Source organism: Aegilops tauschii, chromosome 5 (genome assembly GCF_002575655.3).
Source record: "Aegilops tauschii subsp. strangulata cultivar AL8/78 chromosome 5, Aet v6.0, whole genome shotgun sequence".
Taxonomy (NCBI): Eukaryota; Viridiplantae; Streptophyta; class Magnoliopsida; order Poales; family Poaceae; genus Aegilops; species Aegilops tauschii.
Window position 1 is genome coordinate 355680850 of NC_053039.3, and position 12640 is coordinate 355693489.

The following is a 12640-nucleotide window of genomic DNA, read 5'->3' on the forward strand; positions in this document are numbered from 1 at the left end:
TGATGCTTGTTGAGCCTAATTTACCAATGGGCCCTTTTGCTTATATATGAAAGCTTATACTGATCTCTCTATTGCACGCATCTTCCGTCAGGATATTTGTGAGTACCTGCCTGCTCTTCCTTTCTTCATTCTTGCTTATGTTTTTATACACCTCAAACATTGTCACAATCATTTAGTGACGATCCAAACTTATTGGCTCACATGACCTCTCTCTACGACAACGTCCTACCGTTACTATTACCCTCAATTCTACCTTCAGTTTTTATTGTTATTACCCCCCCCCCTTCTCATCGTCTTGTCAATACCTTGCACCGCTGAACTCCCCAACATTTTTTGACTACCGCAAGCTGCACAATTCGAGGCAAACGTGCATCCGTGCTACCAACTCGAGATGTGCCCCCTGCTAGCGCCTCCAATACTATCGCCAACCATGCTCATCGTCGCCGCTATATCCATTCATTCGACCACCGCTCTGATACATGACCACGACATCGCTGGTCTTCTGATGGTCCGGAGCGGAAGATCTTCAGATCTAGCATTCGCCAAACAAATAATTATATATGGAAGGCGCAACGAGTAAGGGATGGGAAGGTGGTTATCATCGATTCGAAAGTTCTACCTTTGCCAGATCGACTGGTTAGGTAACTCGTCTCATGTCTTCCTTCAATTAATCTAATGTTTCTTTTTGGTAAAAAAATCCTTCGGTGAATGGCGTTTCTTATAATTGTGTTCACGTGTTTCTTTTTGAGTAAAATTGGACTTCACATGTTTTTAATAAATCCATTTTTTTTTGCGGGTAGACAAATCCATTGACCTAATGCAAACTTTTTGCAATATAACAAATGATCTGTTCTTTTAAACATCATGCTTAATGTTGGCTTTCATGGTAAAAGCCGCATAGATTCGTGTATATAATAGAGGGACTGGGCGTTTTCCTTTTAATTCTTTGAAGTCCATTGATAGAGTGATTTATTTTCTTTGTGAGACCAGAGTGTTTTTTTTTTTACGATCAGTAACGAGGCAAAAACAGCAGCATAGAACTATTCCCAGCACTCGAGCCAGATAGAGTCATAGAGACTACAAGTTTTTAAAACCATCTCAACACAGGACTGACAAGACGAGACACACGCGTCAAACGCAAAAACAAACCCACACAGGCGCCTAAATACTAGTGTAAGTGAGCTCGCAAGTAGAAGTCCAGCTTGTCCCTCCCTCCGCCGAGTTTATTTACTCCCTCCAGGCTATCCTCAGGAGCTCATCTCTACTTTTGTCGAGGACCTCTAGCTGAAGCTTCATCGCCTTCACTTGTTCTTCAAAGTAGAGAATCAACCACTGATGTAGCAGTCGACTTATCTTTCCCGCGATAATCCGGGTATCCCTCCAGATAGTTCCCTGAAAGCACAAATCATTCCGAGTTGTCCATAAGCTCCAAATGGTAGCAACAGCAACGGTACCTATAATGCAATTTTTATTGTTACAGTCCCACAAGAAAGACACATCAGCAATATGTTCAGGAACTGGAAAATCAAACACCTCAGCTGTAGTTACCAAAATATTTCTCTTTTTTTTTTGCTAAACCCAAATGTTTCTCACCGCAATACAGCTACATAGCAAATGATCAACCGTCTCTGTATCACCACAAAGTAAACATGAAGCATCCTCTACATTTTGTCTTTCACTAAGATTGTCTCTGGTCAAAATCTTATTGTGCACCCGCAAAAAAAAAATCTTATTGTGAACAGCTAACCATGCAAAGCCCAAATACCTATGAGTGTCTTTTTTTTTCTTGTTGAGAGAAAGAGTGCGTTTCTTACTTGACCATTCAAAGAGTGCCTGATTTGGACAATACATGTACTGTTCGTATGCCCCTCCAAACGCATCACTGCACCTACACCGTGGTACACTTTAGCTACGCTGCGTGTGCATCGGGTCCAACCTATGCACAGCCCAACAATCAAAGGCCAGTAATCTAAGTACGGGCATAACATCAGAGCACATTTACACCGTCCAGTTTTTATGCGTAACACGCCCGAGAACGCGGATCAGACGGCTCAGGCCGGGGCATCGGGATCAGGAGGAGCGTCTCGGCCGTATCTCCGCCTTCCAACCACCATGGCATCAGCTGAGTAATGGCCAAATTTATTTCACTCCATCCTCCGTTAGCCCGTTTCATATCATCACACTTCTGACCTTGGTCACTAGAGGCCAGGCCCGGCTCCCTGTATCCGTCCATCCCTAGGTAGAGCCTCCAGATTAGCGTTGCAGCCCTATGCCGGATCCCCCCTATGCCAGCATCCAAAACGTGGCCTCTGCTAGGGACTTGGCCACTGTACGCTTGTACTGTCATCACGTATATCACTCCGTCTCCTCTTGCAGTTGCATGCATCACTGATAATTCGTACTAGTACTCATCTTAAACAAACTAATGCGTACTGTACTAGCTAAGTGTATACCTCTTCGTATCATCTTTCATCAATGCTACTATATTTTGTACTCTTTGGAAACCAACTAATGGATCCTATTTACTACTCTTCTTGCATCAATACGCATTTGTATCTTGAGAAACTAATAACTAATGCGTCCTAGCTATAGTGCATATCTCTCCGTCTCATCTTCCGGCATTGCTGACAGATATGTACGAATTTTGTATATAATGTTGAGAAATTAATACTTCGTAGCTAGCAGATGACAACCGTATATACAGCCGCATGGCACCGCCCAAGACGTGGCCTTGGAGCCTTGCCGCTGTACACGCTTGTACCGTAGCGTATATCTCTCTACTACCTCTTTTGTATCTTTAGAAACAAATTAATGTGTTCTAGCTAGTAGATAGATATATCAGAGTTCAGAGATAAACGCTTGTTGCAATTACAAATCTCCAAATTATCTCTGAACTTTACACCCATATGTGGCACGGCCCAAGACGTGGCCTCCTGCATGCAGGCTCGCCGCTGTACACTTGTAGCGTTGCGTATATCGCTCCACCATCTATTGCATCATCGCTGATGAATACGCCCTTGTATCTTTAGCAACCGGTAATGCGTTCTAGCTAGAAGATGACAACCGCGCGTATAGATGGATAGGAGATAAAGATAATGCGTATTTGTAACTGACAGATGCAGTCATGGCACGGTTTGGTACGTAGCGTTGACGCTTGAGCCACACATCTGGACGACTGGGCGTGACACAGCCCGAGGCGGTGCGCGTCGTCACCTTCTTAGCTCCAACAAACCTCCGCGCGTCTTCTTTTGTTTAGTTCACCGGAGCGTGATCCAATATCTCTCCGAGGTCTTTGAAAAATCCCTCCACTCACCAACTACACGGTTAATTAATGATTACGGTCATAAGAAATTCGAAGTCATCTGGCGTAGTACAAAATCTTCATGCCCTCTTTGACAGCTGCTTAGATATTTTAGTTAGTACTAAGCTACATGCATGATTGACCTTCTCCCCCAATGTTACATTGGGAAATTTGCTCTTAATGGTACCTAGTGTTATGGTTTGCTATCGCTTGGCACCAATTGGTGGCAACTGATAAATAAAAAGATCTTTTCTTGATTAGTCATTGCGGTATGGTGTGACGATTCTTTTCAAAGCGAGAACAATTACTTTACGTATAACGTTCTTATGATTTTGAGGTTTTGCTTCATTAACTACAGCTAACAAAAATGATTTAAGCGACTATTGACTGTTCGAGCATAAACATGACAGCTAAAATTAAGAGCACTTGCATTGTCCTTTCAAGATCTTCTAGCCGGAGGGAACAAAATTATATAGGGTTAAGTAGGCGAGAATTGCTTTAATTAGGTTGTACTAGCAAAAGAGCATGTGCGTTGCAACCGGAGAAGAAAATACCGCACGGCCCTAATTAACCCAATAACCATGACTAAGATCCCAATAGGTCTTGCCGAGGCGTCTCTCTCGGCATAAGATGACAAATCTACTTTTTTGCATGCAAGATTTTTTCGAGGAGTACATGCACGGTTATCGATAGTTTTTTCATATCCAATTTGGCTTTGATGAGGTGTTCATGGCAAACCCGGCCGGTGTCGGTACGAATGAAAGATGGATCGTGCGCTATGATTAAGGTTGCAGCCTAAATAGCATTTAAAAAATATTTAACAGGTAAAATAACACAATTTCCATATTCTACACATTTTTCTAATCAAATTTCATATATAACATGTTAAAATTGGAGTATGGTTTGAAAGATATGGATATTTTAAAAAGGTATTGTATGTTCTAGATGGACCATGGACCGCAGGTTGATTTTTGAAACGGCGCGGGGGGTGGGGGGTTCGCTAAAAAGCAAAAATGTTTCGTTTTCTGCCACTTAATGGTGGAGTGTGGGTTATTTACCAGAAAAGGGAGCGAGGTTATGCAAAACAGTAAAAAGGTTCGTTTTCGCACTTAAACATGGATGGCGGGTTAATTACCTGAAAACACAGGGAGTTTCTGTAAAAATGCTGATGGTAAACAGGCAAAAGCAATCTGTACTTTATTAGTAGGTATAGATTGGTAAAAAAATAACATGTCATTTTGAATGTCTACGGTTGTCATCTACTAGGCAGGACCCATTGGTTTCGGAAAAAAACTCCTTACGTCTTGTTCACTCCCGCGAGTGGCAGGGCGACCCTAGCACCGCTGGCTCCCGTCCTCCCCTACCTTCTCTCCTTTCCCTTGCCGGCGCTGGAGGGCACCGTAGGCCAAGCCCGATTAGCGCCAGTGGCAGCGGGGCCATGTCTCCTCGTTGTTGGGTGCCCTGCAGCGTGGGATGTGGCGGTTAGGCGATGGCGAGGCGGCGATGACGCGCTCGGCCAAGCTGGTGGCGCGCTCGGGTGGGGAAGCTGCGGCGGCTGCATGGGACCTCATGTGCTCGGTCGGCCCCGTGGTGGCTAGGCGCGTGGAGGCGGGTCTGCTGGTGGCGGCGCGCGTCGTCGGATGACCGGGCGCGGGCCACGGTGGGCGTGGGTGGCGGTCTTCCTCGAGGTGGTGGAGGTGACGACCGCACCCTAGGGGCGTGGGGAGTGCTTGCAGCTATGGCTTTGCCCATATCTGGATTGAGAAGACGTGTCGATGGGTCTTGCGCGATAACGACCTCGGGTGGCGCGGCACATGACATGGCTTTATGGTGGTGGTTGCCTGCACAGACTACGGCATCCACAGGTGTGGCGGATCAACGGTTAGGTTGTCATGGGCCTCGTGGGCTGGGCCAGTTCCGGCCCGTGTCGGCACGCCGCTCTAGTGACCTATCTTCTAGGGCTTCCCTGACGATAATGTCGGCTGACCTCAAGGATCCGCGCCCTGGGATGTTATGGGGTTGGGTTTTCTGTGCGTTAACCGATATCGGATGTCCAGTCATGACCGAAGATGGTTCCACTTTGTTACTGTCTGTGTCTTGGTGTGGACGCTTGTTGCTTCAGTGTCACTAGTGTGTCCGTCTTGGATGCAGGGTGGTGCCCCTTGATGGTCAGGCTACACACTTGGCCCTGTGGCGAGCAGTGCGTCAGTGGTGGTGAATCCTTCCCTTGGCTACGAGGGTAGCGAGGGGAGGAGTGGCGGGTGATCCTGGCATTATCATGGCTGGTGGCTCCCTCGTATGGATCTAGATGTCTCTTGCTGGAAATGTGGCCCCCTTCCCGGGTTGGGTCGGTTCTGGTGGTACCTCGGGTGGCTTTGGCGACGATCTGAATGAAAGCTCTGCGCTTTTGGTGGCGGTGGCGGTGATACCTGCATGCGTCACTTACCTCTTGGGGTCGTCGTCGTGGGTTCCTTCTCCATGGCAGGTTTCCAAGTGAAAATCCTAGCCCGCCGTTTCACGCTCAACGGGGATGGCACTCTGCATCCTTACCCTCTTGGGCGTCATCGGGGAACTCGGGTATCATCCGGTTGTAGTCGATGCCTCCGGGTTACCTTGATCTTGGCATGAAGCTTCTTTGGCTTTGACGTAGAGTGGATTCTTTGGTCTCCTATGATTTTCATGGGTCCCCATAGTCACCGTCCTCGGTCCTCGCTATCTGTTGGCATGATCAAATCTCCACAGACAAGAGTGAGAGGACATACGCTTGGCCTCTCCGACAATAGCTTGGTGTGTTTAGTGCGTCGGGTCCGGTAGTTCTCTAAGGCGACGCAGTTTGATTTTTGTTCAGTAGTCTATGTCGCCTCTTTTTAGGTGTGGCGAGTCCTGTTTACATGCTTTTGTTTTATCTTTTGACTTGCTTGTATGGGGTTCTGTCCATCGCCTTGTATCGTTTTGGTCATTTGGGCTTTATATATAATGTAGGGTGGAAGCCTATTATCAGTAGGACGCTTAGGTTTCTCAAGATGTATACATAAATCGTATCCATAAATGGTGATGCAGGAGGACACAAAGAGATGTACACTGGGAACTAGGGCTAGTTAGTTTCTAAATATGCAAATCAGGAGTGATGCAAGTGGAGATGGAGAGACATAGTTAGGATGCATTGGTTAGTTTCTAAAGATACAAATCAACAATTATAAAAACATATAGATCAAACATCGTGGTCAAGCAAAATTGATCGTCGTTGTGGTGTGATAATTTCTAATTAGTTTCTAAATATTTCGTCGTTATTGGATGACAAATAACTAGTATGCATTCTTTATTGATTCGCATCAATTTTAACAATATAAATAAAATTGTAACTAGTATGCATTCGTTAGCTTCTAAAGATAAGAATAAAAAATGATGCAATAGGAGATGGAGATATATGGTTAGGATGCATTGGTTAGATTCTAATTAAAGACACAAATCAGTGATGATGTGAGAGGAGATGGAGATGCGATTAGTTAGTCACTCACTAGTCACATGATTAATATTCTCCCATAGTGTTTCATTTTGACATTTGCTCTTAATGGTGACTTATTGCTCACTAATCGCATTCTTAATAGTATCCATGTAACCTAGTGTTATGATTTGTTGTTGCTTTGACACTATAATTGGTAGCAATTGATTAAAAAAATAGATTCACATATTTCTTCATTATTGAATGACAAATGCGTAACCCAAATAAATGGTCAAGCAAAATAGATTGTCATTGTGGCGTGATATTTTTTTGAAGAGAGAGACTATTGTTTTATTTATATGGTTAATATGATTTTGAGGTTTTTCTTTGATTATCCAAAAAAATACATGACTATTGACTATCCAAGCATAAAGATGACGACTAAAACTCAGAGCACTTGCATTGTCGTTTCAAGTTCTTTTCTAGCGGAAGGCAACAAAATTATAGCTGACAAAAAAATCAACATGCCCTTTAAGTATCCCATGATTCATATGGCAACTCTAGTTCAATGTTCAAGAAAAAACTTATGATGCATCATGATTTTGAGATTTTCTAATTAAGTTGGTGACCAAATGTTTTATGACATGTCATGTGTTTCGGACTATGTTATGTCATCAGTCTACGACAGAGGATAAATATCGTTTAAACATTCCTTTACCATGTATTAGACAATACAAATGATATTTCAAATTCAAGATTAGTAAAAATTCCCATTGCATTTACATTATTATTATTTGATATGGCATGTCAAAAACATATTAGGCTAGGGTACATCTTGCGCATGCTTGATATTTATCATAGTTGGTGAGAATTAGTAAAAAATAATAATTTACATGTTCCGTATAAGAATATCAAGGGTTATAAGCAAAGTGTGACACTGCGGTTTGAGGTTTCTAAGAGCTAGATACATATGATTTATAGGTTTCTTGACTATCAAATGACACCACTGATTCTCAAGTTTGAAAGAATGTTCTACACATTTCTTGTGTGCCAAATTACACCGATAACAACCCAAATATAGGTTAATGATTCACAGGCATCTTGATTGTTTTACTAAACTGATGAAAACTATAATACTATCCTATTGTTTGCATGTTTGTAATGTTTGATGTTACCGAGAACAGCTCAATTCGGGATTTAAAGAAAAGTCCGCTTTGTTATGGAATCGAGATTTGCGATAAGCAATGATATTTTTTATGCTAGTTATTTCCACAATTGGTTGTTGTTTCTTGAAGTGGTGTATGAATTTTCTGGCTTAATCACATAGCTTAGATGGAGCATTAGGGGGCATTCGACATTGTGTTACTAGAGTTTACTATTGTTTATGGCAAATAATATTTTTGTTATGCGCTTAAGAATTATAGGCAAATATTGATGTTGTGCTTTTGAGGTCTTCAATCCTTGGATTGTTATCTGTGTACTATGGCTTTCAGATTTGCTATAGTTGGTAGAAGATAATAAAAATTGGTTTACAAGTTCATTGTACTCTCCAATGACACTAATGACACCTCAATCTTGAGTAATGGTTTATACATCTCTTGGTTGTATAATTATGTACATCAATAATAGCTCAAATGGCAGGTAACAATTTGCACGTTTCTTGATTCTATAATTACGTGATGACATCTCAAACCAGGGTAATGATTTACATGTTTCCTAATATCTGATTACACTAGTGACAACTCAAATACAGGATAACTATTAACATATTTCTTCATTTTTTGTGACACAAGCGACATCTCAAATCCATGGCTAAGCAAAATTGACACCACTTATATGGTGTCGATTTTTTTTAGCAACTCTAAATGTGCTATGCTAAATTAGATGTATTGAAATTAGCTATGCTCGATAATAGATGCTTAAAATGGGTTTCATGTGTGTCTCACATGATCACCGAGTGTTGCAAAAACTGAATTATGTTATTGCAATTTGTTACGCGTTGTGGCAAATATATTATGTATATACACGTATCCGCTTGAGACTGACATAAGTGGCGGTGATAATTGACCCCCATGGTTCTATCCCAAAATCGATGCCTGTGTTTTGGGATTTACAATTGTTTGGTAAGAATGCATTATTTGTGTTATTATGGTTTTAACATTCGCTATTGCTCGTAACTTTTGGTGAGAACAGTTTACACGTTTTCTTACTTGATCACATAAGTAGCAACTTCAAATCAAAGGTTCAGGGGAGAAACCGCATTGTGTTTTCCAGATTAGTTGTGCCCAGTGATAATGTGCTTCCTCACGTTATTGCATGGTGATATTTGTGGTTGGTGAAAATCGTTAAACGTGGCTGACAGTGCATGCTTACTGCTAATTTTCACCTAATTAATAATGAAAACATGCATTGACAGCTCAAATTGTGTGACGAATGTACAACAGTGGTGTACACGCGTCGCGTCCATCCGTGTGATGATGATGCAAATTGACAGCGCAGAAAATCATGGAGGTCAAACAAAAACGGCCGGGTTTGGGTGGCGCCCGTCTTGATTGATCCTTTGATCAGCGGTCCATGTTTACTCCTGGGCGGTGACGGTGTGACGCGGGATACAGATGCACCTGCAACCGATTCAACACCGTGTGTCGTCATGATCTAATCTATCTATCTATCTACATATCTCTACGATCTTTGGGAAATTTCTCTTTTGTGTGCATATGCTCATCACTAATGGCATGGATTAATGGGGCTTCGTCTTTGAGCGTCGCCGTCGCCCTCCCTTTTTATACTCTTATCTCCTCGCCTTGGCCTCGCTTCACATCCTTACCTGTAGTTTTCCTCACTCCCTTGACCCCCGCCCGTCCCTAACTAAAGCCCACTAGCGGTAGTAATCCTTGTCAAGCCGGGTGACACCGCGGAGCGAGCGGAGGGAGAGCGGAGCATGGAGGCCATGGACGTCAAGTACCGGCCGGCCCTCTACCCCAACGGCTCCGTCAAGAAGCTCCGGCAGGCGGCGGCCGTGCAGCCGCCGGCGCCGCCGGCGGCGGTGGAGGCCGTGCCCACGTACAAGGAGTGCCTCAAGAACCACGCGGCGGCCATCGGCGCGCACGCCGTGGACGGCTGCGGCGAGTGGATGCCGGTGGTGGAGCTTAACACCGCCGACCCGGCCTCGTACAAGTGCGCGGCCTGCGGCTGCCACCGCAACTTCCACCGCCTCGTGATGGTGGAGGGGTCGCCGCCGCCCCCGCCCCCGCCCCCGCCGGCCCTGCTGCCGGCGCCGCCCATGCCCATGCCCATGCCGGCCACCGTGCTCCATGGCCTGCCGCAGCGCGGGCACGGGCAGGAGACGCCGGATGACCGGCTCCCGGGCGTCGACGGCGACGACTCTGACTCCGACTCGGATGGCTCCGAGTACGACGACGAGCGCTCCGTCTCCCCGCCCCAGCACCCTCCACCCGCGCACCTTCCGGCTCCGGTGGCGCAGCAGCCGCCGTCGTACATCTCTTCTGCGCCACACCCACACATGCTGCTCTCTCTCAACTCCAGCGCGCCGGGGGCGCCGCAGGGCCAGAGCAGGCTCCCCGCCCAGCTCTCGCCGGCGACGGCGCCGCCGCCCCACGGGATGATGCCGGCCAGGAAGCGATTCCGCACCAAGTTCACCGCGGAGCAGAAGCAGCGGATGCAGGAGCTGTCGGAGCGCCTGGGGTGGCGCCTCCAGAAGCGCGACGAGGGCGTGGTCGACGAGTGGTGCCGCGACATCGGCGTGAGCAAGGGCGTCTTCAAGGTCTGGATGCACAACAACAAGCACAACTACCTCGGCGGCCACAGCGCCCGCCGCAGCGCTTCAGCCGCGGCCTCCTCCGCCGCGACCACCCCCACCGCCCCTGCCGCCGGCGGGCCATTCCGTCTCGCCCCGGCCAGCCCCGCACCAGGAGCGCCATTCAACCCCTCCGCCAGCCACAGCTCCCCGGCCCCCACCGCCACCGGCTTCAACATGAACGGTACCGCCTCCTCAGCCTCCACCGCCACCACCACCGCCACGCCCACACCCATCTTCGCCGCCGGCCGTAAGCTGAACGGAGCCTCGTCGCCGCAGTCGGCGTGAGCTAAGGAGAGCAGAGGCAGAGAAGAAGGAGAGGGAAGGAGAAAGGCAAAGACATTTAGCTTTCATTTCAGTTATCATTGCATTACTTTTCTTTCTGTAGTTTGGATCGATCGTTGGTTCCACTAAGAAATTAACCCCAAGAAAGGGCGCCGTCTGATGTCTAGAAATCTAAGCTTTATCTGTTCTTGGGATCCGATGGAAGCTCGCGATTTAGGATTAATTAGATTATCTGATCTCAAAAGTGGCACCTTTCTTGGTCTGTTCTTGTCCCTGTAACTGTAAGTTGAGCATCCGCCCGTCCGTCCGTAATAGAAGAAGTTTATTTCCTAGTAGAATAGGCTTGTAGTATCATCTCATGCTCAATTGTGCGCTGTGAATTCATGATCGGAGGCAGCCCCTCTGCTTACAGTGGTACTTACTCCTGTTGTTCCATTAATCAATTGGCTTAGCCTGTACTTGCGCCTGCGCTTTCCTGCTAGGAGTAGAATAATGGTCCTTTTGCGAGGTTTCCCTAACCTAAACCCATCATTAGCAGCGCCATTTTTATAATGCCCGCCTTGCATGGATGCATCCCCACGAGCAGGAGCAGATAGATTAACGTGGGCCTAAACAAAAGCCAAGCTATAAGACATCACCTTTGCTGCGCTATCTATAGCAGTTAGCACCTTCCTCGCACGCTTGCCATCGCCAGCTACTCGGTATGGAAACGTAGGGAGGAGGAGTAGAATAGTCGTCGCTGCCCTCTCTCTCATCCACGCACAACACATTCTTGTCTCGTGTAATTCTCCTTCCATGTATGCTCCCTTTCGCTCTCTAGCGCGTAGCTCCTCCCGAACCCGTCCCATTTGGGGCGGCACCCCACCACCATCCCCACCATCCCAAAGGCCGGCCGGGAACTCCATCCACGCTACTACACGGCGGAAACAAAAAGCGCACGCAGAAGATAGCCATCAAGTCGGGCGATCGTGCGGTTAGGGGGGTGAGAGATGTAGGTTGGGGCCGGATCAGGGTAGGCATGCAGCCATGCAATTAGGCGGCAACCCTGCTTAGCGAAAGTGAATGGCATGGGGGCATGACAATATGGCATGCGGTAGTAGGACGCCGGCCCGTGTTACTGTTGCTCGTGACCCGACGGAATATGAGTGTGTGTGTGCGAGGGGATGCCTTTTGTCGCGCTGGCCGGGTTGAAAAGCTGATGGCGGCATTGACACTGAAAAGGCCCGCTGACAAGCCAAATCATGCAGCTACCCTCGTGATGGCATTAGCCACGGCATGGCCTCCTGACACGCCAGGTTCATAGCTCCCCTCCCTTTTTTTCACCCTCTCCTCCCCCCTTCCTTCACTGTACGAGCGTATAATTCACATGTCTTGTTCCTCTCCGTCTCCGTCCTCTGTGATGGGTGATGATGATCTTCCCTGCCCAATTCCCGAAGGAAGAATGCAATCGATGGGATCCGACCCCTAACCCCAGCGCATGATTTGCTCTCAATCCCTTCGTCTCAATGATGCCCGACCCTTTGCGCAGGTGGTGGTGTCCGTGCGTGCGTGCGTGCGTGCCGCTCTTCCTTTTTGGTTCTTTCTGCGGAAAAACGTCCATCGTGATTGCCACGCTCCGGACCGACCGGACCATTTCTTCTGCGCTGCTGCTTCGCCTGATAACCTCCTAGGTTGTCAGGTCCTTATAAAATGAAATGCAGGCTTGCAGGAAACATGTTTGTAAAGGTTCTTCTTTTCGTCTTTTTCTTTTGAGAAATTTCTGAGTGTTTTTTTCTTTTGAGAATTTGACACCAAT

At 46.7% G+C, this 12640-nt stretch overlaps 1 protein-coding gene and 1 long non-coding RNA gene across 2 annotated transcripts; one reads left to right on the forward strand and one right to left on the reverse strand.

Moving 5' to 3' along the window:
* Positions 1-1037: 1037 nt before the first annotated feature.
* On the reverse strand, positions 1038-5104 carry LOC120965155 (uncharacterized). The gene is made up of 2 exons (XR_005757465.3): positions 4603-5104; positions 1038-1392 (listed from the first exon to the last, which is right to left on the reverse strand). It is a non-coding gene; the product is annotated as an uncharacterized lncRNA (long non-coding RNA).
* Positions 5105-9511: 4407 nt separating this feature from the next.
* Positions 9512-11183, forward strand: LOC109731886 (zinc-finger homeodomain protein 9). Its single transcript, XM_020291062.4, has one exon. The coding sequence runs from the start codon at positions 9685-9687 to the stop codon at positions 10846-10848; it is 1164 nt and encodes a 387-aa protein (XP_020146651.1). The 5' UTR covers positions 9512-9684; the 3' UTR covers positions 10849-11183.
* Positions 11184-12640: the final 1457 nt, after the last annotated feature.

Coding starts and splice junctions, on each gene's coding strand:
- LOC109731886 (XM_020291062.4), top strand. CDS start 9,685: ATGGAGGCCATGGACGTCAAGTACCGGCCGGCCCTCTACCCCAACGGC.